This window comes from Heliangelus exortis, chromosome 8 (genome assembly GCF_036169615.1).
Source record: "Heliangelus exortis chromosome 8, bHelExo1.hap1, whole genome shotgun sequence".
Lineage (NCBI taxonomy): Eukaryota > Metazoa > Chordata > Aves > Apodiformes > Trochilidae > Heliangelus > Heliangelus exortis.
In genome coordinates this window covers 14,444,330-14,471,997 of record NC_092429.1, presented here as the reverse complement: position 1 = coordinate 14,471,997, position 27,668 = coordinate 14,444,330, and the positions used below count along the sequence as shown (strand labels likewise).

Below are 27,668 nucleotides of genomic sequence, written 5' to 3'. Positions count from 1 at the left end.
TAAGGTACCGAGTTCCAGGGAACATTTTCCTGAAACACCTCACATTAGCTGGATTTTGGTTTCTTTGGAAGGGTCTATGTTGTCAGACTTATTCTTGCAACAAATAATGAAGGACTAAGAGGTACTTTTTCTTAAAGAAGTCAAATAGGAATACCAGGAGCTGCGTGTTTGTGGGGCGTATGAACTCACCCATCAAGAGTGTAACAACCTCTCCAGTTTGTACATTGTGTTCATTTTCATACAATGAGTTGATACTGTGTCATATGCAATCCCAGGAATGGAAGAAGCACAAAGAGTTGCCAAAAAGAAAGAGAGGAAAACTTATTCTGCTGTTAGGAGAAGAATAGCAGCTCTGTTTTTTTAATTTCTAGTTTGCTGTATGGTGCCAGTATAGAAAGGGATGCTTAGGAATGAGTTTCCTCACCTGGTCTTTCCTACATTATTTTTCACAACATTTGCATACAGAATGCACCCAGGATGTGTTCTTAGTCCTTGAGGGAGATCTAAAATCTTCCTGAAGAAGCACTGATTCTTTCTATCTGCACCCTTTCTATCTAACACAAGGTAGGACTGAGGAGATAAAGCTTTCAGTCTCCATTTTGCCAGATTTGAAATAATATCTTAAATTAGTGAGATGGTTAAAAAAAAAAAAAAAAAATACCTCTAAAGGTGAGGATATCACTTCTTCGTGACTTGGGCACTGAAAGCAAAGCCATGAGCAGCAAGAGAGGCAGTGTTCACCAAGAAAAGGCTCATCTCTGTCCAGCTTCTGCATGGTCCTTCCTCAGAACCTGCTCATGCTTATGGCCTCACTGACTTGTGTCCCAACACCTCCCTGGCAGCACTGTGGACAAGGCTGTGGCCAAGCCAGGATGTGAATCTCCTGCTGGGGACATTTCCACCATGTCAGGACTACACTACCATCCTCTAAACAGGGGTTGTGTCAAAGATCACAGAAAGATTCAGATTTTATCCTTTTTTTATGGGTCATTCCTGTGTCTTTGAAGTTCTTTCCCCATTGACGATGAAGGAAAATTCCTACTGATATTAATGGGGTTAGGATGTGTCCTTGTCTTTATTTTTGCTTTTTTTCCCCTTTGTTGTAGTAGACTTATTCTTTAATAAAGGAATAGGTTTGCCACCCTTGCCTGAAGGAAAAAGAAAAGCCACGTTACTAAATAAATTATGAAATATTTACATTTGTGAGGCCACCCCCTTATGCCTAGCTCCTCCTCTGATATTAGGATGACACTTTTTATAGAGCTACAGCTTCTATACTGCCATTATTCCTCTGTGAGTTCCAAGACCAGGAGGTGACAAAACAGCAGGCAAACATGAGCCAAGTGACAGTAAGTAATATCTAGGAATGCTTGCTGACTTCAGATCAGTGCAGTGAGAAACAGCTGAATTAGACTGATGGTGGCTTAATTAGTGTTGGAGGGCAAAGTAGGATCAGATGAAAGCAAAGAAAACATAAAATTGTGAAGGTTTCTGAATTAAGCTTGATTTTTACCTGAGCATACAAGGCAGTATGTTGTAGAGGTACCTGTAAGAATAATCTTAAGAGCCAAGTGTTAAAGGCATGAGTTTCCTTATAATTTTATGTTCTTATTTATGTTGCTTTATTTATATTGTTTTGTATTTGTATTTACTTTTTTTGCCTGCCATTCTCCCAATGCCACAAGAATGAATGAAGCTAGCCTTTGTGTCACTATCCATAATGAAATGATCAGCAGTTACTCTTGTGAATGTTTTGCATCTCTTGTCATTGTATTTTTAATCGACTTTAAACTGAACAGTAGCTTTCTTTACAAGTGGCTTAGCATGTTGTTCAAATACGTGTGGTTCAAACTGCTTGGCTTAGTTTATCATTTCTCCCTCCCTACTTTTACATATTTATTACTTCTGGCTTTGCCTTGCCCCACCTCTTGCAGGTTTGGTAACAGATAGGTAGTGTCTTTCTCTCTGGGTGTTGGTTTGTTGGGTTGGCTTTTTTAATACTTGGCTAAGTCATTTCAGTTTATGCCTCTGATTTTTATCTCTCTGTGGAGAGATAAAATTTTTATCGTATGGAGGCTGTATCTGTAAAATGAATGAGTAAATGAAACATCTTGCTAACTGGATTTCTGCACAGTTAACTCCTAATGGTTCTCTGTAACCAAACTCAAGACCTCCCTGGTGTCACCCATCTTAATGTTTCTTCTGCTCTTCCCTTGTTTTTTCTCTCTTGCTCACTTTCAGTTGTCTTCTCTCTTCTGAATTTTCTGCTTGGTTTTTCCTGCAAGCTCCTTTTGCTCCTCCCATTTCTCTGGTTCTTCATGTATTGGGCAGCAACAAGGAGGGCAGTTTGGTGGGTGGCTGGGAACACAACTGCAGTGTTTGCTGTGCAGCATTTCTTCCACGGTCTTTCCTTATTCTCACCTTGACTTTCATGAAAGAAATATTTGGAGTAGTTATGAAGCAAGAGAGGAAAAGATGCAGATACCCTTTGCGCAATGCTTAGGATTTACAAGGTCAGTATGTGAACTCGAGCAGCCTCCAGAGCAGGGAAGGAAACAGTTTCTGAAATGTGTACTGAGCTGGGCATTTTTAATTTTCAAAAGTGGTGGACAGTGGTGCTGAGCCTACCCTACCCACACCAGTGCAAAAGTACATTCTTAAAATCACACTATCACAAGAGAAGTACTGATTGTTGGCTGGCAGAATCTTAGTCCAAAAAGAACCTCTGAAAAAAAGACAGACACAAAAAACCTTGGAGCTAAATACTCTCACACTTTAGAAAGTCAGAAGTAGGGAATAAAAAGAAAACACTTGAAGACAGGACTTTCAGTGAGCTTTTGGCAGGTTATGGAATGTCACGGGGAAACCATGTATTGCTGTAGCCTGACACATTTAATTGTGGGCCTTAATAGGTGTGAAGACAGATTTTTGTGTTACTGTATCATGAGACACAACTGTGTGGCTAATTTGCATATGAAATTGCTATTATTAATAAAATAGGCAATGCTAGTACATGTGTACTACAGTCAGCAACTGTAGCAATCACCAGCATTCTAGCAGGCAAATTAAATACTGTTCTATGTGCCAATAAAGCCTGGAATATTTAAATATCAGTTTGCACTCCAAAGATTCAAAGTGACCAAAGGAGTGGAAGAATGTTCCTTACTATCACCCCTCTTACAGGATAATCAGAATAGTCAATAGATACCTTTTGTAGGAATGTAAAACAAACCCAACTGAAAAAAAAAGGAAACCAAGAGGATTTACTAAAATCACTTGAGTAAAAGTGTAGCACAGCTATTTATAAAAAGCAAGATATGCTTTTTCAAGTTCTTATGTTTTGTATTTAACAATCTGAGTAAAATTAACATATCAAATATGCACAGAATAGCATATTCTTAATATTAGGATAAATCAGTTAAAAACCATAAAGTTAATCATTAAAAATTTACATTATAGGCTAACTTCTGGCTGAAGCCAAGACCTTAAAGTACAAAAATTGACTTCTGAAATGTATGCAGCTTCTTTTACTGCATTCATGCCAAGTTCATAAGAACTGGGAGAAAATTCAGCAGATTAGGCCTTTAATCTGGTATCTCCAATCCAAATCCAGAAAAGTGTCAGATATGGCTATGCTATGCAGGATATCAGGATATCTAGAAAAAACTGATATGCCTATCCTAGCTTGAAATTTCAGGTCATGCTCTTTGCCTTACACAATCAAGACTGAATTCCCTGATACAAGGGTATTTTTTTCCATGTGTTGCCTAACATGAACTTCTGTTAATCTCCATTCTCATTTTTAACTTTGTGTCTTTAAAAGAAATCTCTTGTGCACTACAAGAGGCACACCATGTTCTTGCATCACATGCTAAGCCCAGTTAGGCTTTGGCTTACACGGAGCTGTTAGAAGACACTGCCAGCACAGCCCCGTATCCCAAACATTTTACCCAGGGCACAAGCAGCTCACACCTTCTGAAGCAATTACCATACTAAGCACCCAGTGATGTATCTTTCCCAGAAACTGAAAACTAAGGTATGAAAGAGATCCACACGCTAATTTATGGGCTTTAACATATGGGTGTCAGTTTCTCTGAGGATAATTATGTGGCTATGCTAACAACACCAAGGATGCTTTGATACATTAAAACAAATTCTCACAATTATGTTCTCCAGCATCTCATTACTGTCAGGAGTCTGTATACATTTAACCAGGAGAGGCTTCGTGAAAGTAATGCTATTCCCTTCTCATGAGGAAGCCCTGTTTGACACAGGTGCTTACATTACATGAATTTAATGGAAACTTTTGAGAGCAGAAAACTACACAAAGTGTGCTGAGAGAGGAGCAGTGTGTGCAGTTTGCGAGGGTATCTGGAAAAATGGCTATTACTGACAACAAAACAAATAAGCCTCCAGGGCCTGGCAGGACTTCTGTACTTTTAAGAAGTACAACCTGGCACACTTTGAAGCAGAACTTGCTGTGGTTCCTCTGAACCCCTGTGACACGTTGAAGTGCCAGGCTAAGTTAGCATGCCTTGGAGAGGGGAAGGGTCCCAGCTCAATCAGAGAAATTTCTCCCAAAGCTTCCTTTGACTTGCTGGGCAGGCAGCTGCCATGGAGTCCCACGTCCCTCAAGGCTGCCCTCTGAAGTGAGCTCAGGCTGCAATGCCTGTACTTGTTTTCCAATAGCATAATTGCTCAGCTGGAATTAAACTTCACACAGCTGAAGTTTTTATGGCTTCAAATACTGTTGGTTTGTTTTGGGTGTTTTTAGCTTTTCTTCTAGTGAGGCTACTGACTAATTCTTTGACCTCTTACATTAAATCTGTGTAAAACTGCACTCTTTAAACACAATAAACCAGTACCCTAATGATCCACAATCACCAGCGTTACAGTGCTTCTCTGAGGACACAGGGGCTTACAGAAAAATCATCAGGGAATTTCTTTTGAGCAGTGACAGGGAGACAGAGTGGCAGTTGCCATGGTGAGGGTGGGGGTCGTGCTGGTGGCTGAGCGGGTGGCAGGCGAGTGTTTGGAGAGGCTGGATTTGCATTTCCTGCTCCTTGTGAGCTTGTCAGGCATGCTGGGACCAAGTCTCAGCTTGTGGAAATGACTGCATGGCAATTTATACCAAACAACAATCCCTACTCTTGTGTTTGTTACAAATTTGGATGCAGTACAGTAATGTTTAGTGGCTTAATAATGTCATCTTTTGACCTAGCCTACTGCAACAATTTTCATGCATAACAAATATTCTCATTTAGTCTCACTAGAACAGAGCCCAAGGGTCAGAATAGCCATACCTGCATGCTGAGGAGAAGAGACTTTGGGTTTCCAGAGGAAAGACCAACTTTCTCCCCTCTCCATGCCAGTGTCCAAAACTTCTGTGCTCTCACAGGACCAGCTCTGCTGGGAAGGGCCTCTGGAATTGCAGAAGGGGCAGGAGAACATCTGCTCAGTCAGCACGGTGGCAGTGGGCAGCTCAGGCAGCCCAGAGTCACTGGAACAGCCAGATAATTGTGAGTGTTTGGCATTTTGAAAAAGAAAAGTACATTTTAAAATTAAAAACTTAATGAATATGTGTATAAAATATGCAAAAATAAATATTTGACACCAGTGACTGGTCACAGTGCATCCTGTGAAGACATACAACGGTGAGTAAGTGGCATATGGTCTTGACTTTGCATAGGAAGCCTGAGAGTTACAAACCCTTAAAAAAGGTGTATGGTTTACCTTGTTGATTATCAGTCTCTTGGAAAACAAAGTCTGCCCACGTTTCATAATATGTGTAGTAGGAATACCAGGATATGCAAATGTGGAAGTTACACAATGAAAGCAAAACTAAAACTGTTTACAGTAAAAAAATTAGAGAACTAGAACACACCACTGAAAAGAATGTGAGCACAACCTGGCTATTTACATGCTTGTAGCATTTTATAGTACAACTGCTTCTCTCCATCTTCACACTGCTCTTTCTGCCTCTTCAGTGACAGCTAAAACAGAGGCCAACAATCTTGGGTATAATGAGAGAAGAGTAAATAGTCTTGTGAAGCTTTCTGACAGCTATCAATTGATCAAATAATTAAGAATAACAATTAGCACTTAAAGTCAAGTGATGGACAGTTGATTTTTAGCCTGGGGGGAAAGGCTATAGCAACACTGCTTTGACAGCCAGTGGTTGAAGGCTCTTTGCTATTGAACTCTGTGACCCAAATGCTGTGGCTGAGCATCAGCCACCAGCCGTGCAGGTTGTATTCTAGGTCCAGGTGCCCTCTGGTGCACCATGGGGAACTTCACCAGCAATGCTTCCAGATTTCCCGACATTCCTGTACACTGAGGTCATGCATGGGCCAAGATGTAAGAGTTTAGGCAGGTTGGGTTAAGTTACTGTCTGCTAGGAAAAGGTGCACATGAGAAATTAATTTTATCTTTGCTTATCTGAGTGATGCCCTGACGTCCCACTGCTGTCTGTGTCACTGTCAATTTCCACAGCCACAATTTGGTGTTGCTTGACCACAGCTAGTAAAACAAAAAATACAGATATATGAAACAATTTGACAAGCATCAGAAAAAAAATATTATCAAGAAAATTATTTATCAAATGTTTTTTGATATATGCATATGCAGGGCAAAGAAAAATCCTGTTTTGTGCAGAACATCTAAACTACTCACACATAATTTCACTGAGTGATGAGACTCAGATTTGCCTTCAATCCAGATCAACTAAATACAGAATTTATTCCTGGATGATTCTCCTCATTAAGCAGGCCAGATACATTATGTTTATTTCTTTAAAAAGTATGCACAAATGTTTTATGAAATTAATTTGTTGGCACCTTGTGAACTTTGTTGTTTGGTTGATTTATCTACTGCCTTTTAAGAGCCTGTGCTGGAGTATCAGTGGTATGGACTATGAACACAGCAAAATAGAAATATTAACAGGATGCCCAATGCTTTAGAGTGCAGTTTACATTAGCAGTTAAAAAAATAGCAACATATAATGCTATAAATATATCTAGGAACATATTAAATATAGATACACTTTTGAAATCTGAACCAAGGAATGTATCTGGATTTTGCAAACTACCTTTGTTTTATAGCAAGTCCATGAAAACTTCAGGTTGTAAGGCTGGGACTGGATTTATTGAAAATAAACAGCCATGTTTGTTGTAGAATGAAAATGTAGGTGAAATTATACCTTCTTTCAAATATTTTATTCTCTTTTCTTTTTAGTTTTTATCCCTAATTTTCCTGTTTTCAATTTTTCCCAATTGATTCCACTTTTTCCTTTGGCAGATAGAAAACATTGTAACCAACCACAAATAATTATAAAGATGGAAAACAAAGACTGTAAACAGACCATTTTAGCTCTTAATTTATTTTGCTTATTACTATTTTGGACATGTTTATTTCCTTTTAAGATAGATGGACATGAATATATGTACTAGAAATAGTCCCAAGCCATTGGTTACAAATGATTTAAACTCATTTCTTCTCTAAAAATTAATCATGTAAAAATTAAGCCTTCCTCTCCAGAGATCTACTCCTCTCCCTGTCTGTATCCAGCTACATCAGCTCTTTAAGAGATTGACCATGACTGAAATGAGCAGAAATGCTGTCACTGATCACAACAGGGACTGGAATATGGGGCAGTTTTGAAGCATTTTGGGGTACTTTGCCCTGCCAAGTGCCCCTTCCCAACAGCCTAACTAACGAGAGGTTTCTGTTGTTCCTCCCATTCCAAGCCCAACATCACTCACAAATTCCCTGAGACACCTCTGCACAGTGGCTCACAGCAAGGTGTTTTGGTGCAGCTTGTGCAGCAGCATCACAGCCCAGAGCTGAGAAGAGAGCAGAGAGTGGCTCAGCACACAGAGAGCCTGCTGGTCCACCACCCAGAGAAAAACAGCCACCATTTATCTGCAAACCACCTGCTTTTATAGCTAACAAGGTGAAGGTCTAACACTGCTGACGACTCGCAGGGCTATTTTTCAAAGTGAAAATATAGTTTAAAGGAGATGTTTCTTAGGCTTTCTGTGTAACAAGGGCTATGCTGTTTCAAAGGAATGGTTCATTATATCAGTGTGGAAGCATCAGTGCAACTTTCATAGTGGCTTATCAAATGCCTGAATCCTTTGTAGATGTGTTCATTCTGTGTGCAGATGAACCCACCACTTCTCCAAGCTTGCTCGGCAGCGCGGTTTAAGTCTCCAATGCAAGTCCACTGATCTTTGTATTCCTTTGAAACAGCCCATTTGGAATGATCATTGATGGAATAAAAGGTGGAATTCAATGGTGTCCCTATTAGGTTAATGTTGTAGACACGGTAGTCAAGAGAGCAATTTGAGGGAAGTTTTCGGCCAGAATGCTGCCAGGATTCAGCCAACAAATCCGTCTTCAGTTCCTGAGCCATCCAGGCCACGTAGATATCTGTGGAATAAAAAAATTAGTCTTTCACATCTCTTCATTTAAAAGGGGACTGAAAAGCATCACCTAAGCTGGGCTTGTTTGTGCATAAAGTGGGGCAGAAGGGATTTTGCCCCCCCCCCCTTTATTTTGACTTTTGCTTCTCAAGTTCATTTCTACTTTGTATTCTTCTTCTTCTGGAAAACCAGTTACAAACAATCAGCAGGGAAAAAAAAGGAAAGGAAAAAAAGCCCCTAAGTCTTATCAGAACAAAAGAAAGCAGATGATTCAAACACTATTTTTGTTCTTTGTTGTTACTATTGAATGGCAGGAAATAAATTTTCTGAAAATCCTATTATTGAGCACTTTAAGAAGGTATTTGAAGAACCACAGTTTTTTGTGTCGTGGGGCTGAGAGGATGTTACAATGAGAAGATGCCTTTTTCTGCCCTCTGTAACATTTATTTCTGAAGCTGATTCTTTCTTCCCGCACAGAGAAGATACTAATTGCCAATTAATATATTAATCACTTACTACTTCCATGAGAACATGTGACAGATAAAAGCAACAGGTTCTCTTACCATCTATGTATGCTTGTGACTTTGCAAAGTGAAGAAAGGTTTCCCCATGAGCTGACTGCAGTTTGGAGAGGTGGCACAAGGGGCCTGAGGGCAGCTTGGACCCTGTGCAGAGCTTCTGCAGATTTTGGAGATCAGCTTGGAAGATGTTAGGGATGGAGCAGCTGTAGATTCCTGGATTATAACTCAGCATTTGTTGGTCTGAAAAAAACCAAAGAAATTAACACATACAGAATTAAAATGGGTTAAAGTGAAGGAATCAAGATATTAAAAGTTCTGCCTTGGAAAGTAAACCTAAATCCAACTTAATCTTCACATCCTATCTCCTGCAGGAGGTCAGGGTCAAAGTATGTTATTTTAGCAACCAAAATCATATATAATTGCTTTGTAGTCTGTTTGGCCCTGCAGCATGTAAACTGGCTGCAAGAGCATGCTCAGGTTTTTCCATTTGCACCTCATTATTCTCAGCAGAAGTGTTTACTGATAGTCTCTGTCCACTGCCACTTCCATCCATGCTCATCTTCAGGCCCCTAAGCACACAGCATGTCCATATTTACAGGAGTAGTTTCCAGTCACAGTTGCCAAGCCAAATGCAAACAGAAGAGCTGCCAAAGGGTCTGGTTTGGTTTTAGGGAGAACAGCGCTTGACTTTCAGCATTTGGATTGAATTATTAGCAAAGGAAAATTACTTTTCTGTACAGTACACATCTTAACTGTAGAAGTCCTTGCCACGGATATGGTAAAGAGCAAGAGAATAAAATGGGCTCATTAGATGAGATCACAGAAGACCAGTCCATCAGGAACTTTCCAGTTGTTCTGGATCAGGAAATCCCCGAATGACAGATTACCAGAAGCTAGGAGGATGGAGCAGGAAAAGCATTACTGTATGCCTCTCCTTTTCTTATCCTCTTTCCCTAAACACATGCGTAGATGTGCTTCCACAAGCAGGAACTTGGTTTAGATAGCTTTGGGGTGTGGCAAGTCTGGCTATTTGCACAGCCTGTGTGTTTCATTAATATAATAGAAGCTTATAACAGAAAAAAGTGAAAAACAGTGGGAAAGCATCAAGGACCTTACCAGTATTGTTTCTTATTACAACCTTTGATAGTCCCTTTTCAGGATTCTAGTACCAGATATCACTGACAGATCGTTCTGATTCTTAGAGGTATAGATTCCTTTTTTATTATTATTTTTTATTGGTCTTTCATGAGGCAAAAGGCACTGGGGGAAATTCTGGTCATATGTATTTCATACTTCATCTTCCTGATATGTCAGTGCTACTTACTATCTAGCTCAAGCAGTGGTTGCCTTACATTTTTAGAACTGCAGATGATGGCAGCTGAATGAACTATTACCATTTAAAATGATTAACTTTTTCTTTCCAACGCGTTTTGTATGAAGAGACTGAGTTTATCCTCAATATGCACTTGCAACTATTATTATCCCAACTGCCCCATGGGGAGATGGAGACAGAGCAGAAGAGTGATTTTCCCATATTCACACAGGAAATTATTGGATAAATGTAACTGAAGCCAAGAATGCCATTTCCAGGCTCTACTTGGTTTCTCAGTCTGATCATGAAGGACAAGAACAAGCAGTTTTTGAGGTAAGGTCTCAGGGGAAGCAAAGAGGTGTGGTGGGGCAAAGGCTTTTTTTAGGGAGAAGATTTTCATACCTAATTCTGTGAACTGGTCATATTTGAAGGTTATACAGAAGGCTGTCTGTCCGTAGGACTCCCCAGTAGCTGGATACCCATAACCATCCTCAGGGGTGGGAGGGAACAAGGGCACACTGTGAACCACCCAGAAGCCTTGTGATTTGTCCAGCAGCAGAAATCCTGTCAAAGAAAAGTCACTGAAAATGGATTAAGGAGGAAAAAAAACCTGAAATGACACAGCTGAGTCCTGCTTTGGATTTGCTGCTGGGGACACCACACTACAATGTGTTAACATCTACAGTAAACTGGCTCTGGAGTAGATTAAAGAATTATGGGAGAGCTAATATTGTATTAAAATTGCATTAATTCTCTCCCGCATAGCCTAACTCTTTTATATAACCACTACATACAAGCACTTTTCTTTTGAAAGAAAAAAATGTTTTCAAAAGCTTTTCTTTTTCTGCTCAAATGTTATTTAAAAAAAAAAATCTGATAAATTAGTGGCTGTAATCTCTCTTCACTGCTCATTTTTCCTTCCCTTCACATATTCACTGTATAAGGGGAAACAGATTCTCTCAACACCTTATCTTCCTCTCTATACCCAACTTTCCTCCACAGGGAAGCAGCAGAGTGATGGGCTATGTCTCCCTCTGCAGCAGGGTGCCCCATGGGAGAGCACCTCTCTAGAACTGTCCCCATTGCTGCAACCTGGAGATACAGCCCTGAAAATATTTTCACCCCAGAGCCAGGGTGGGCAAGCCTAAGGGCTTCCTAAGGAAACATTTAGACTGAAGTTTAGACTCCACTGAAGTTTACAGTCATTTGAACTCTTGCTTTACTTTAACTGCTTACTTTAACACTTCCATGATCTTGGCAGCAATTCTTGCCCCAGAAAGAGACAGTTTGGAGAGTTTCACATTTAGGGTGCCTTTCCTTTCACACCTCCTGCTGCTGTAGCCATGAGGTTCAGCATGATGTGGTCTTTACCCTCTTGAAGGAGCTACATGAGTTTCAATTATTGAAAAGAAGGGTCCATATGCCCTAAGAGTTCTTCAGCACAGCACAGGCGTAGCAAAACCAAAACAGAACGTGGAGCATAAATAACTATACAACAAGCCATGAATCATGCAAATCATTCTCTGGTTTTACTTTAGGCAGGAATTTTAGATATGCAGATAGATAGACAAGTAGATTCTATACACGACTTTAGGTAAGAGAAAATAGTAGCTTGGGACTCTCCTGTTACCTTTGGTATGTCCTTTTTTCCACCCATTGGATTCTGATTCAGGGACCTCATCATTGTATATCGCGTACGCAATGCTGTTCTTCTGCATGAAGGAATATTATATTTTATATTTTTTTATTTCTCTACTTTTATAATTATTATTTCCATAACATATTATGAAAACATGACATTCAGTAAAAGGAAGGCATTCAAGCAAATATCTGCTGGGAACAGAAGGAAGAATTCAGGACTCATGTGAACATCACAAGCCTAATCCTCCTCCCAGTTCAGCTGACACAGTCTCAGACACTACAGAAAAATAAATCTGAAGACTCAGCATTAGAGTCCTGTTAATATAAAGCAGAAGTACTCTCAATCATTGCAGTAGCCTTGCTTCAAGAGGGTCAAATATGCTCAATAAGACAATTTATATGGGTTTATTGAGCATTCACTTGCAAAGAAGTTCCCCTATTCTCCTTTTTTTGTGCCTCACTCTGATTTAGCAACCAGATCTGGTGAAAGTTTGCTGAAGTAGACATGACAAGTGTCCTTATGAAAGACAAGCAATTACCACTTTTTTTTCAAAATATTTGCATTCCCCATGAACAGAAAACCTCATCTGAGTTGGGACATATTTCTCCACCTGATGCTCTTTGAATTGATAAATGGTTTAGTACAATTACAGTGAGGCCTGGAATAGGACAGTTAATGGGACTGGCTCTATTTGACTGGCTTCTGGGAATCTCTTCTACATATAAATGAATGACACCCTCCCACTAGCCCACAGCAGAAATGCAAAGACACACCCAAACTACCAAGAATATTATGTAGATGGTAAAAAAATAACCATAGGCAGAACTTGTGGCATTTTATAATTGCTTCACACAGATATAAATGAGGTATTTGATTATGAGGAGGAAAAAAGTTGCCTAGCAAAGCAGTGTATCACTGCTGAAGCAGTCAGGATGTTTTCAGCGTGCAGAGCAAAATCTAGATTTGATTTCATACTGCACATGAAACACATACATAGGAGAGTTTAGGACAAATGTCTGTGACAGTCACCACTGGCCATGGTCTGAGTTCACAGCCAGTTCACAGCTTCAGATTTTGCTCAACCTGAATTGCAGAGAAGAAGCCAAAGGGGCTATGTACAAACAGTGGGGTTTTTTTGATGGTCAAGTATGCGTAAGGCTTGACTAGAAATTATAACTTTGCAGATAATTTATAATTGTAGCCAAAAGTGCAAATAATCTGCCCAGCTGTCAAGATGCTCCCCTTGACGTGTTTTAGCAGATCTTGTCGGTCAGGTCCTGCCATAACTCCACCTGCTTATTTTGGCTGGTTTAATTTAATTTGCATGTAATATCAAGTAAACATACTAACAAAGGTATAATTAAATGTCACTTGCCTCAGATTCGTATGCCTCGTACAGCTGCTTCAGCGTTTGTCCCAGAGCACCCTCTGTCATGTTGATGAGGTATTTCCCGAGCTGCCACTGCGGAGCCAGGGTGTCCATGTACATGTATTCCAGCCCCAGCATGGGAGTCTCTCCTTTGGCATGTTTTGGCAACTTGTAAAGAGCAAACCTGCAACAGTGAGAAACAACTGGTTTTTTTACAACCATCCTGTTTGAATGTGTAAATTGGTATGTCCTTTCCCCAAGGATTTAAGAGAAGGATGACTCTGGGGGTGCCAGCACTGGAGGGGGACCCATGCTGCTGCCAGTGTGTGGTGTGGACATCTTGGTCTCTAGAAGGTGACCCAGCAGAGGAACCAGCAGCAGTTTGGCAGCACAATACCTCCTGCAGACAAATTTGATTTGTCGCCAAACTCCTGTTGGTGTGGCCACACTGCTGCTGGTACCCTGGCAGAATTCAAGGTAGCCCTGGTCTGGAATAAAGTTTAGACACCAAGTCCCTGTTTCTCCTGGTTCTGGTAGAGACCCTCAGGTCCCAGGCTTGTTCTGACATTCCATAGTCAACCTGGACACCTCACAAAACATTTTAATATCATATAAATGTAATTCTATATGAAATAGATTTAAGTCTTAAAATTATTACACAACTTTATTTTTATACATATTACAACCATAGAATAAGTATAAAGCCATGTGATAATGTTGACCCAACCCCACTTTTCACCAGACTTGCAATTATCTGAACTGTTGCAAACTGGGTATTTGCAAACAATTAGCCAGAGACACAAATCTTTTCAAAATTGTAGAGTACCCAATATTGTCAGTAAATGGCTCAGTTCATACTAATGTCCCTGATGGAGTAAACAGGTTTTCCCAGTTCACAAGTCCTGCAATGTAATTAATTGAGTCACTTTGCGTGCCATACTTGAGCACTTGTTATTTGTGTCAATAGTAAGAACTGAGTGGTGTTATTTCCATTCCTATACTGTTCACCAAAAATGCTTCCTGACTGTGTTTAACCCTTCAAATATATCAGGAGGAGTGAGCCTAGCCTAGCTGATTTATAGTCTCAAGCTGGTCAAAAAAAAGGTATCTCTGCAAGAAGGTTAGAAGAGGCAGAAGAGTATTTTGCCAGAGGAACATTTAATCCATGGGAAACATACGTGTATAGGCAAAAGAGAAACACACACCACTGATAATCCTGATAATCCACCCGCTTTGCTGCAGAACAAGGGATGTTCCTTAAATATGTCAGGAGAAATTGTTGCTCATGACAGATTACAGAGAGGAAAAGTGATTTATATAGCAAGGCTGGAGAGAGCCATCCATGCACAGGGAGTCAGAGCAATCCCTTTAGCTGAAATGAAGATTTGGGAAGGAGTGGAACAGCAGCAGTTACAGTAGTATGAGCTGATCCAGGAATTGATTTATGATGCCTTTCCAAACTGCTTTGAAAGATACTGGAAGATTCATGCTCTCAGGGTGTTCACAGCCCTGCATCTGTCAAACAAGTGTTAGCAGGTGAGCTTACAGAGATGCCAGTCATCAAGCTATCAGCAAACTGCTTGCCAGTTCCCAGTGGATACATATTTTGGCTCTTTCCAGAAAGCCAGCTGAGTATTGGCAAATAAAGTTTTTCACTTTGTGCACAAGAAGTTTCTCAACAGCTTAGGCATTTGTGAGAACAGACTGAAAGTTACTTTCCTGAGAGTCAAGGAAAAGCAAATCCACTTATACCCGATTAGCATTGTCACACTGTTTGCTTGTGACTGAACACAAAACTACTACAAATAATCACATCTTCTTCCCATCATCTGCCCCACCCGAAAAAAAAAAAAAAAAATCAAACAATGTGCATATCCAGGGTTTCAGTCCTTGACTCAACACTCCTCAAAAGCAGAGCTCTTGGCTTTTATTTGCATGAAAAGCTTCCTACAGAATACAATGAGTATGAATAGAAGAAAAACTTTGTGTCCTCAGAGAATCAGTCCTATAGCCATTTTCTCTGGCAGTGCCCACATGAGCTGCAGTAAAGGTGGTGGGATGAGCTCCTGAGTGGAATGAAAACACAGTGGGGACTTTTGCCAGCCCAGGAGCTGCCTGTGGGTAGGAACTGCAGGTATGGCTGGGGAGCACAGATGGGATCAGGTCAGATAAATTAAATGAGTGGCAAATGAAAGGGTGTATAAATGTTGGGTAATTAGGGAATACTGCAGGATGAAACCACCGAACAGAAGGAACTTGCATAAAGCTCTTGCTAACTGAACATAAAACGTGCAGTTCTGTGGTTGTTTGAAAGGCCATCAACATCTTTCAGCAAAGAGAAACCTTTTCTCAGCAGTTTCAGTTCTGCTTCTCCTTCTGGCTTTATAGCAAGCAAATCCAGAATTAGACAAAAGTTGCCCATATCTTGTCAATAAGCTAGGATGACCACTCCAATTTTTCTCTTTCATTTGATCATGGCACACTGGAAAGGAAATCTTTTATGTCCTCCCTGCTAAGCTACACAGAAGAGCATATGTTTTTACCTGTGAAGACATCCCCACTCCCATGTGGAACAGGTCCCACATGGCTGATGTTCACATGCATGGTAGCACAGGAGAATGACTCCTAGTCACCACTTCCAAAGAACTTCTCAGAGTTTGGATTAGCTTTAGCACACAGAGACTCATTTTGCAAGGAATAATTGCAGCCCATGGAGAAATGAAATTTCTCACACCTTTAAGTTGGGCCGCTGCACCAGCTAAAAGTCTAATTCCTAAGAAACTAACATTACCCCAAAGGACCTTGGCAAGGGTGACAAACTGAAGGGATAGACCAGACCTCCATATGTTTGATGCTATGCAAATAGAGAGCAAAACCAGCTTTATGCCCCTACTTGAGTAGCTTGCCTGTGGTGTGAGGAACCCCTGCCTTCCCTGCAGCTAGCTTGGTGTGCAAGGGAGGGGACATGCAAGAACAGCACCTACTGCTTTATCAATTTTACCCAAACTAATGATTTTTCTGTGAGACAGACACTTTTAATTTTAAATTAGTTGATATTTATTTCTGAGAGGCTTCCACGTTCTTAAGAGCTCTCACTTTTTAAACCTGGGTTGGATATGTTGTCATTACCCTTTGTGTCTTTCATCTTTGAAACATATTAATCCAATTAACCATTTACTACTCAAACCTGAGAGTGCTGCTGGCAGTGGGATGGTACCAGCTCCAGAAGTGGGGAACAACCTCACCTCTGCAGTCAGCAGGTACAGACAGCTCCTTCCCACACTGCCACCCCCACATCCCTCTGGGGCCAGCTCAGCCTCTGCTCCCCCATGGTGACAGCAGCAAGGGGACAAGTCCCACCACACTGCTTTCAGATATGAGTGGTAAGGCTAAGGGCAGGACACAGGGTTTTTCCCCATTTGACTCAGATCCCTCAGCCAGGAGAGCCTCATGCTGGAGCCTGGGCCCAGGCCAGGTGCCCCCAGGGCTGCTGCCAGCGAGGGCAGCCTTTGGCACCTGAACACAGGTTATGCTCCCTTTGATGTTGAGACATGAACACCGTGTAAACCAGTGATTATTTTGCAGTTAGTCATAATACAGTAGGGTGGTTGATTCAGTGAAATGAAATCACATTTCAATAACTTACCCTATGTTTTCCAAGTGCAAAATTCTACTACTACTCGCGGGCAAATAGGATTAAAACAGGGATTGCTACACATTACTTCTCAGAGATCCACCTGATTCATGTGGTTTAATCTCAAGCGTTATCTACCAGCCCAGCATTTCCCTCCTGCCTGCTATTTACTTACCAATCGACTGCCTCCCCGTCTTCATTTCTGCAGGAAATCTCAGCTGCCCACAGGGGCGTGGAGGAGAGAAGCAAGAGCAAAGCAGGGTGACACCATGCCGATCTCGTGGGCATTTTGGTTTCTCGGCTGCACAGGGCGAGCACTGAGCTGTCTCTAAAAGGAGAAGTTATGTTTCGGTGGCTGCCAGCTCCTGCTGCAGGCACAGCCCAGGACGGCAGAGCCAGGACAGGAAGTTGGGCTCCTGCTGCAGGGAGGGCCGGCAGCAGCCTGGCCTCGGCACCCTGGAAACTGCTCAAGATTCCTTTGAGCAACGAAATGACAAAATGACTGTTGAGAAAGCTCACCTTTGTATGTCAGGAGGTATTATTTTTGACTAAAATATTCACAGGATTCTGCCTTTAAAAAAACCAAACCAAAACAAAAACCAAATCAAAGCTGCAGATATCGAAACTGTTTTTGTTTTTTTAGTGCTGCGTGACTAAGTATGAATATTTTTACAACGATCTGAAAAAAAACTCATTGTTCAAGCAAGCAAAAAAATTTATTTCCATCTCACTATTTCTCCATCCAGCCCTTGTAGATAGCAGAGCCTGTGCACCAGCCTTTCAAAGGTTTCTGATGCAGCTCTGAGCCCTGCCTGGCTCTGGGGCCTTGATTTGTGTGTGTGGATTGAGCCCACAGGGACTGACAGCCAGAGAGAACACTCTGATCCCTGAGTCACAGTGATTTACTTACAATTAATGATTTTCTTTAATTATCTTTTGAATGCCTATGAGTTTATTTTAGAAAAAAACATGACTGAATTGAGCAATGTTACATGTGATAATGTTTTCAGAAACTCATGCGTAAAAACTGAAATCCATGCATAAAAACCTTCAGTTTTTGTTTTGGTGTGGAAAATATTCTTTCTCCCTCCCCATTATGCTTAGATTAAAAGGTGCTGATTTAACATTAAAATATGTCAATATCAAACACGGGATATTCCAGCCCTGGGGAAAAATCTAATGCAATAAGCTCTGGATATCTTAGAAACAGAAAACCTCATGACTTGCACATTATTTTGAATCCTTTGATAGCCTCCCCAGCGCTGTAGTAGGTGTGTAAACCAGGTGTGTTTGACAAAAGCAGGGTAGCACAGAATAGGGCTTAGTGCAAACAATACCAGTGATCCCAGAAAGCCAGGATTTTGGAGGTGTGCATCAAGACCTGGATTCTGCTGTTCAGACTTACTTCTGAACCCTTTTGTGGGAGATCAGTATTTTAACACAGCCATGAAGAAATGCTTTCAACCAGCCCAGCTCAGTCTGTCTTTTCTTCTTGATCTCAGGAATTGCAACACGCATCAAGGGGGTAATAAAACACAGAACATTCCAAGAACATGATGACACTTTCCATTTTCTCTCTGAGACTTCTGCCTTCTTACAAAGCAACATTCCCAACCCTCATGGAAGAATTGCTTTCATCCTGACTGCTTCCACTTGGCCTTGGAGTAACAAGTCCCCACACCTGTGTGTGTGACAGGGGCAGTCCTGAGGACACAGAGCACTCGCTGGGTTCTGCCTGCTGATGGGGGCTCTGCCATACAGATGCTGACTGTGTTTTTCCAGCTTCTGCGTGCAAACAGAGAGGGCTCAGCTCATTGCACATGTAGAGCCTGGCAGAGGTTTGTGAGGGCTGGGAGCCAGAGGTGTGGCAGTGGTGAAAGGCTGTTCTTGGTAGCAGGGAAAATTGGGAGTTGTATCTAGAAAGGAGAAGCCTGGGCTGGCACAGCCCCTGTGGAGGGAACGTGGAGAGTGTGGGTGTGAATGTCACCCGCCCTTTGCACGGCTGTACCTGCAGCCACTGAATGCACTGGGACACTGTCTTCAGAAAGAGATGGTGGGGGGAAAACTCACTAAGTCCAGGACTAGTGAGAACCAATCCAAAGATGAAAAACAAGAGATGAGTTCACTGTTACTCATGTTAAATGATCTGCCACCCCCAAGTTTTAAAATTCTAGCACAGCTGCTACTAATGTTCTACTATCTTCCTATCAGGACTTTGCAATTTATAATGGAAATATTTTCATTACAGGTAACCATATAAATTCAGTCCATAAACATAATTTATGTCATTGACCAAGCATAACCCAGGCTTCCACTGAGTTCCTTTACAACCATCATGTATTTTCCCTGCAGATCAAGGATGTAGAAGTCCTCAACTGTGAATATGGCAAGAATACAATTAAGTTCCTTCGCCTTCATAGAGAAGGGAAGAAGCACTTTGTTAAAGAAGTGGAAGTGTGCACGCATCTCCGACTGAATTCTGCTCAGGAGTACCTGAATGGAAACAACTCTCTTGTCATACCCACTGACACCATAAAGAATATTGTCCTTCTGTTGGCCAAAGAAAAGGGGGTATTTTTTATTTTTTAACTAGCTTTGCTGTTTCTTATTACTTCATTTGGAAATGTTTGCTATGCTAATATTTTGTTTTTAAAATGCATCAAAAGAATCTGAATCTCTCCTTCCACTGTCATGTCAGGTTTACACTAAATCCACCTCCAGTGTCTAGGAGAGACTATTTCAACCATCAATGCTTATCCCACAGACTTCTTAGTTTTCCAAAGCCTTTTTTTTTCCTCACAGATCTAGCTGTACTTCTTGTAGATTTGTCACGTAAAATCTATTTTTTTAAAAATATAATAGCACATAATACTGCATTACTCCTATGTGGAACTTTTAAACAAAAGGTGTCAACGTATGTGAGACTACTCTTAATTCTGCTAACTGTGCTCTTACCTCCCTCAATTGCATCTCTCATAATGACAATCTGCAGTGCAAATTCTGTCTCAGTAATTAAATTCCATCTTTACCCTGTAAAGTTTAATCAGAATATTACCATGATTATTTCAGCATTATAGCATCAAAATGTAAGGCTTCTGTGGCAGTTTCTCTGAGTCCAAGGACTGCAGCTTGCCATACCACAGGACTGGAGATTTTTGACATGACTCTCTAGCTGCTATTGAGGTTTATGCTGCAAACTGATCAAATCCCTAGGCACAGTGCACAAAACCAGATTTGACAGAAATCTATATTTTTAACAACACTGATCCTTCCCAAATATTTACAACAACCAAAACAGTCTAATTTTGTACACAAGGTAATTCCTTCTTTCTAATAATACTGTTTGCTGTCTTAGATCCCAACTTTGGAACAGTTTGCTACAGATATCTGTGAACACTTCATGATATCATTTTGCCAAGTGGTGTACGTCAAAACCTACGTTCAAGAGGTGCCGTGGCAACGTCTACATGAGGTATCTAAAATCCTTATACATGCAGTTTGCACTGGAGCCAATTGACACACTCTTGCCTCCCATTTTCAAGTTAAGAGGTTATTAACTGCACTTTTACATACATGTCTGCTCTAAATTGCAGAATGGTATTCCCCACATCCACTCGTTCATATGTGTTCCTGATGGGATCCGCTTTTGTGAAGCTGAGCAGTGCCGAAATGGTAAGAGAAGGACTTGCAACTTGCCCTATTTCTCTTTAAATACTCCCACTGATGAGAGATGAAGGCTGCTTTAGTGAAAGGTGTCACAGGGCCTACAGCATAGCCAGTCCTCTCCAGAGATCTAAACCAAAGAATTTTTTTATGATCTTGCACCCCTTGATCCAAGAGATGGCTAAAGAAGTAATGAAGTTCGTTATGTATGTATGTTCTAAACATAAAGTGGTTTCAACAGTACATGTAACAGAACTGCTATATATTGTCACATGATTTAATAGCCTTCTGAGAACAGCCTGACCACTTTTTTACATTACAATATATTCTACAGTCTGACTATTATCATTACCCTACATATTATGAAACCACACTGCTGTTGACCAATTGCTTAGTTTGCAGTTATTTTCAAAACTCTGTCAGCATCTTGATTTTATTTCCAAGAAAGTTGCAATTTAATTGCTACTAACTTTAAATTAAATTTAATTTAAAAGCTCATTCTGTCATGAGCATTATGAGCACTCAGCTCTACATGCAAACAGTCTTTCACATTAAAATACTTCAGTGCGATTACTATTTTTGCATACTGTGTGTAAACAAATCACCATATGATTTCACTTAAACTTTTGTAATACTTTAAAGACATTGGCGGCTTTCAAGTTCAACTGTCCATCCATAAGTTGGCATTCAATGGGAGTGAATATTATATTTTCTTGCAGTGACTCACAACAAGAGCCCAAGTTCAGCACAGCTCACTGTGCTGGCATTTCATTTTACCTGGGAACTGAGCTGAGATCACTGCACTGTTTCACACAGTGGGTTTAGGTGTGTTAGGCATTAGTTCGGTACCTATTACTTTCCTGACATAACTTAGAATTTTTCCCATCCTGCCCTCTTTCCCTATTTTCCTAACATGTCAGCATTAAGATCAGTAGCAAGACCAGTTTCACTTGCAGACAATGAAGGGTTCATTTGAGCATTGTTCCTATGTTTTTTGCTGAAAGCAGAGAGAGCCCTTACAATCCTCCATTGCCTCTCAGCTTAATCTTTTTTAATATTCCTAGTAATGTTAACTACTGCCAGATTTCTACTGCCATATTTTTGGCAGCCTCTGTAGTACTGAGGTTTCTAGAAAACATTAAGAAAGAAACCTGTATTTAAAAAAAATAAAGAAAAAGGGTTCATGCTTTCTTAGAAAGCTGCTTCTCTTAATGTACAGATTGACTTAAACTTTTCACCACCTTAAAAATTCAGCATGAAATTCTGCCTTTAAGGCTTACTGAAGAAACTGTCTTTTCTTCTTAGTCTTAGTCTTCCCTTCATGTAGCCCTTTAGCTGTTTCTTTAGGATTTCCTGCGTAGGTGAACAATAACCAAAGAGAAGATTTTCAAAGCCCTTTTATATTTCTTGTAAGAGAATCTTCTCTATCTTTAGCATCCTCCTATGCACCTATCAGCCAGACAGAAAAATTTATTTCTCAGTTAATGCTATCTTTTAACAATTTTCTCATCAATTAAAGAAACCTAGTGAGGCTTAATAGAATTACAAGCTTTTTTTTTTTTTGCCATTGTATTGGCTGATAAAAGTCTCAGAGTTTTTTGGAAACTGAAAACTTTTAAAGCAATTTAAGAGTCAACATTTGATAACTGAAGCACAAAAAAATACTGAAAGCACAGCATGAGCTCTTAAAATTGAAAACTTTGCCTGTTTGTTATATTCTCTAGTGCAAGTTTCAGGTCAATTGCTTACATAGCCAGCCAGTCAGCCAGCCTTATGGTAAATCAGTCACTTCAAGGAGCTATTTCAAACAAGGCTATGTATTTGAATATGAGACAAATATATCCCCAGATTCTACAATAGTATCTGCATTACATTACATTAATATCCATGCAATACAACCTAAAACTCAAGAAATTAATTCATCACAATCTGAACAAACCTCAGAATCTGCCCAGTGATAGTCTGTTCTTTAGGTGTTTTTAAAGATTTAGTTACAGGGAGATGCAGCCAAAATTATAGATACACCTTTTTGGACTCCTTCAAAGCCAATAATGAATGTAAAGAAAAGAAGAAATAGATAAAATGCAATTTTTATAAGTAAGAGAGCAATTTAAAATAAAAGAAACCTCTGTACAAGCATGCCATTTAGAAATATCTGCCAAAGTGGAATTATTGCCAGTATAAATTCCTGCAAAGGCATAGTTTAAAGACAAAATCTGTCAGTCTTCCCTGTCAAAGACAGGATAACTATGCACCAGATGTATTGAAGGATTAATTTTGAAGTAGGCATGAAGAGCAACATAAGCTGCAGCCACTGAATCTCTGCATAGGCTCTGGATGAGTCTGTATGCCATGAAGTTTTTTTCTTCTGAATGTTATTTTTTTGGCAGCTCTGGTCAGTGAAATTTTATCAGTTTGGTGTGCTCTAAATGACTAACGACCTGAAATTGTTTAGCTGCCATCCAAAAGGTCTGTCAGAAGAAAAAGTTCAGGACACAGCTGCGTGTTCTGTAGACAATGATAATCCACCCATGCAGCAGTGAACCACAACAGCACATTTTAAAAATAGTGGCTAAGAGCAAAAACACTGTCAGTTTGAACCTGTGGGTGGCATCTGTATCAGTGCCAGTTCCTGCTAATTAGCTGAACTGCAAGGATTTGCATTGGCTCTTCGCCCTCTCATTCTTATAAATGCAAAACTCACAACAGTGTGGGTATGTAAAATGAATTTCCGACTGAGGCTCACAGTCTTTGTACAGAGGGTTTTGACACTTGTCTACATTTTTAGAAAAGACTCACCTCTCCTGTACTCTGCAGCCATAGTTGCCTGCTTCATTTCCCTTTAGAGCAATTAGTAGTCCCTGAACTGACATCAGTGAGAGTCAACCTGATGCACATCCCAGCTCTGAGGTGGTAAGATAAAGGGTGTCCTCACCTTTTCTTTACTGCAGGTCACTTAATGAGATTCTCTGCTTTCTAGCTTAAGATCTGATTTCAGTAGTTTCTGTCTTGTTTCTTACCTTTCTGCTAACATCAGTGTGCAGAATTATTTTTTTTTCTAAAGTACCTAGGCTTGCATCAGAAGCATACAAGTGAGTCCTGGACAGACTCCTTCATGTGCAGCTGTCACCGCAGTCCAGATATTTCTTTCTCTTCACCTGAAAAGGAGCTCATACTGCCTTGTATTTTTGGATCACAGGTCCTCTGGTTGTTTTTGCTGGAATTAAAGATCTGAAACTTATGAAGACAACACAGTCTGGATTTGAAGGCTTCTTTAGGAACGAACACACCACACTTCCTGAAAGGAACGACAGAATTTTATGTGGAGAGCTGTTCTGCAAATGGTCATATGGCGAATGCAGAAATTTTGACTTTGATTGCACATGGTATACATGAAATCAAATAATATTTATCATGTAATCTATGATCCCAGAGTCCTAGGAATAAGGGCCAGATGTGCTGTTGCTGTGCACCAGCCACTCTCACAGATCTCAGCAGTGGTGCTAACCTCCTGGTACCAGGGTGAGAGGCACACCTTGGGAGGTAACTCCTCTCTCTGAATGGACAGTTCAGTGCTTAGTACAGAACACTTTAGGAGAACAAACTAAACTGTTAAATACTTCTAGCAAAACACTTATTTGTGATTTATAGAGCTGGATGGTGCAATTTGGAGGTGGCAGGACATAAAAGTTGTTCTTCCATGAAATCCCAGGATATGTATCTCTCAGAAAATAGAGGGGAAAAAAACCACAGCTCCCCCCCCCAACAAACAAACAACAAACAAAAACCCAACCCGCAATAAACTCTTATGGATCTAGAGAGAGATAGCTGATACAAGGTTTTGTAAGACCCTGTGTTACCTCTAGGACCAAAATCCGTGAATGTATCCTTGAAGCCTTTGCTGGGCCAGCTGACTGTGGGGAATATTCACCCTCTTACCAGAAGACTGTCAACTCTATCCAGATGCTCGTCCTTTCCCAAGTGCCCCAGGTATCTTCTTTCCTCCTGTTGATGTTCTATGTAATAATGAATGTTAATTGGACCACTGAGAAAGCCAAAATGAGCCTCTTATATCCTCTGACAGATCTAAGTAAGGAAACTGTTGGTATAACTAGATGGACTGATAAAAATGCACACACTGACAAGTTCATATGCTGTTCCTTGGCTGTGAACATAATGGGGGAGAATAGTAGTCAGTGCTCAGCAGGACATGAGTACAAGTGAAATGTGTGCTGCAACATTGTCTGCATGATTGATAGATTGCATTTTATCAGCTGTATATATGGGGGGTTTGCACTGCTTTTCTTTATAGTGAGTGAAAAGATTGCCAGGCTATTGGCTGAGAAGAAGCCCTAATCCACTGTTGCATCTGTTTTCATGGTTTCAGGTACAGGTCATAGAAACAGTCCTGAACAACACTTTTTATAATGTTGTAGACATGAAGAATCTAGGTGTGACCAATGATAAAGAAGTAAGTACATGTTCCAAACACAACTTGCCTGGACTCTTACAAAATACTCAGCCTTGATGCATAGCAGAATAGAACAGTACATAGAGTAGAATAGAATAGAATAGAATAGAATAGAAGCTGAAGGAAGCAAACTTTCTCTCCCAGCCCCAGCGAAAGCTCCACAATACCTCTAAAAGAGATTTTCACTGATTACAGAAGAATTGCCTTCTTGTGCTGTTGATAATACCTAAAGCAGCCCAGTGAAATGTGTTAGAAATCAAAGGGATCTGTAAGAGACCATGCCTGAAAAATCTTTTTGTTTTCTCCACTGAATTTGACTTCTAGTGATAATGCCAACCTGTGCAGTTTTAACCAAGCAGAATGTGTCCTTGCACAGTGTGAAAAGCCAGCCCACCGTGGCTCTTCCATCTGCTCCACTGGCAGCACCACTGAGGCCAGGGAGCATCCTTGGTGCAGTGGGGTTACAAGTAGGTGAGCTAAGCCATAAGCTAACACTAGGTGACAGAAGTCCAGCACTCTAAGGGAGCAGTGAAGGGATGTTTCTCCTGCCATTACAAACCAAAGCAGGTTGGTCCAACAGTGGGCAAGGTATAAGCCTGGGATTAGACAGAGGGTGAAAGATGTGGTAGATGAGATATATATTTGCTCCTCCCTCCACAGCTGCTCTAGCTGACAAGCAGGTCCAGATGAAAGTCTGTTAGGTTATCCTCACATTACAGAGAGAAACTGGGTTATTTCATTTTGCAGCAACAATCCACAGTCTGTTTATGTGCTTGTCACCCTCTCTAAGTCTTGTGATTCTACTGTCGTCTGATCTTCCCCTTATCCCCTTTCAGATGGACATTATAGATCCACTTTCATCTGAGATAAAAACAACATCTACTGTTGTTACTCATAAGGGAAGGGAAGGGCAGGGCCTGGGTGTGATTTTGAGAGGAGATTAATAGCTGCAGTTTCTGTTCTGATGGTGCTGGCACATCCCTGTCTCGGAAATGACCTTGGTGTTTGTGCTCATCCCCCTCAGGTTCTGGTTCCAGTGGAAGCTCCTTATGGCTCCTGTGCTTGCACACTTGGCAGGAAGAAGTTCTTGGAAGCACAAGGTCACATGCTAAAAGATGAGAAGCAATGTCAGCCTGGTCTGGCAGCTGCCCAGGGAAACTAAACCTCTTGGCTACACCCACACTGCTCTGATAAACTTAAGTACAGCTTTCCCATCAATGTATACTCCTGATTGGCCTCTTCCATTGCTGACTACTTTTCCTTCTATGAACTCCTGAGGCTGGGATTTCTGAAGGACCCACAGGAATTCAGAAATCAAAGTCTGCCCCTGAATCTCAGTGTGATTTGTAGACTGAAATCCCCTAAGTACTTTTGAAAATCCTAGTTAGATAGTAAAAATCCCAATTTATAGTAAATTAATTTCCAAAGCAGCTATTCTCAGACTTCTTAATGAAACAATTAATTTGATAATGTCTGCAACAAGCTTTTGATATGTAAAATCACCAACTCTGTATATTCTTTTTATTAATGTTCCTCCAGTAAAATGAATATACAGACATGAGATGGTATTTCATTGATGTAACCTGATGCCACACTGATCTACAGTGCTTAGGTTCTGACCCAGTAACTGAATAGGAAATCAGTAAGACACTGATTTCTTTCCAAAGGAAATGAAAAAAAATTTTAGAAGGATTTATTCTAGCTCCTTTGCAGTGTGAATAGTCACAGCTGTTGACTGCTTTCTCTCCATGTATTCTGACTGTAATGGCTGCTGCACCTACTCATCAGACTATAGTTACTATATAATTACTTTTATATTAATCACTGAGGTGTTTGAGGTTTTGGGCTATCTCCTTAAGTTTAATTAAGTAGTTTTCTTTAGTCTAATAATCTCATCATGACTTCTGAGCAGGCAGGAGTCAACCTAAGTAACCCTATTACTTGCCAGAGGGACAGGGAGAAAACTAGACACAACAGACTACGAATCTTAGAACACAGAGATAAACTATGAAGCCAGCAATTCTCACCTCACAAACCGCAGCTGCCACACATCCAACAGAAATCCTGCTCAACTTCTGACAGCCTCAAACCACTGCTCTCATTTTCCCTGGGCATCATTTGCACAGACTCCATGTGACAGAGTGCAAATCCCATGGGAAGTGCCCAGAGGTATTTCTGAAAACTACAATTCTGTTGCCTTTGTGCCATCCTAATTCAGGCTGACCTGTAGCACTCGTCTGGGTACAATCATTAAATTCATAGGCACCAAAAATAATGCACATGTCCTGCACTGTGTGACATTTTGAGGTGCTTTGCAAGATAGGAACTTGCCTTGGTGAGCACAACGTAACAGATGCACTGTTCACAAGCCTGAGATATCTCCTGAAAAACAACAGGACAAATGATACCAGAGTCCATCTGTCCCAGACATGCTGTTCTTTGGCCACTAGCCAATCCTGAAAAGTTATATTTACAACACTTCTAGTTTTGCTGGGAACATTCTCTCTTACACCTTGTATTAGTGTGCTGTAAAGTATTTGTGGGGTTACATCTTGCTATTTCTGCCATTTTTAGGTGCTTGTAATTTATTAATTAAGGGTAAATAAAGAGCAATATTAAAAAAAAAAAGCAAA

General features: G+C 40.6%; 2 protein-coding genes across 9 annotated transcripts in view; one reads left to right on the top strand and one right to left on the bottom strand.

Moving 5' to 3' along the window:
- Window positions 1-1,258: 1,258 nt before the first annotated feature.
- LOC139799092 (uricase-like) lies at window positions 1,259-27,668 on the top strand. The gene is made up of 8 exons (XM_071750543.1): window positions 1,259-1,349; window positions 19,254-19,472; window positions 20,257-20,373; window positions 20,495-20,573; window positions 23,764-23,950; window positions 24,431-24,554; window positions 24,952-25,035; window positions 26,060-27,668. The coding sequence occupies exons 1-8, from the start codon at window positions 1,335-1,337 to the stop codon at window positions 26,195-26,197; spliced, it is 963 nt and encodes a 320-aa protein (XP_071606644.1). The 5' UTR covers window positions 1,259-1,334; the 3' UTR covers window positions 26,198-27,668.
- LOC139799091 (sterile alpha motif domain-containing protein 13) overlaps window positions 7,363-27,668 on the bottom strand; it is a 37,726-nt gene continuing 17,420 nt past the window's right edge. For 7 of the 8 annotated variants that reach the window (XM_071750540.1, XM_071750534.1, XM_071750536.1 and 4 more), the window contains 5 exons: window positions 13,274-13,451; window positions 11,887-11,968; window positions 10,659-10,820; window positions 8,987-9,184; window positions 7,363-8,430 (listed from right to left, as the gene is read on the bottom strand). In XM_071750540.1, the coding sequence (XP_071606641.1) occupies window positions 8,075-8,430; window positions 8,987-9,184; window positions 10,659-10,820; window positions 11,887-11,968; window positions 13,274-13,451 (976 nt within the window). In that variant the 3' untranslated portion in view covers window positions 7,363-8,074. Of the gene's footprint in view, window positions 8,431-8,986; window positions 9,185-10,658; window positions 10,821-11,886; window positions 11,969-13,273; window positions 13,452-17,076; window positions 17,390-27,668 lie in introns of those variants that run through there. The other variant, XM_071750533.1, reaches the window with a different exon arrangement.

Excerpts from the sequence above, each read along its gene's own strand:
- LOC139799092 (XM_071750543.1), top strand. Across the intron at positions 20,574-23,763 it reads AGCTGAGCAGTGCCGAAATG|GTCCTCTGGTTGTTTTTGCT; the intron begins GTAAGAGAAGGA and ends TTTGGATCACAG. Across the intron at positions 25,036-26,059 it reads GTGTGACCAATGATAAAGAA|GTTCTGGTTCCAGTGGAAGC; the intron begins GTAAGTACATGT and ends CATCCCCCTCAG.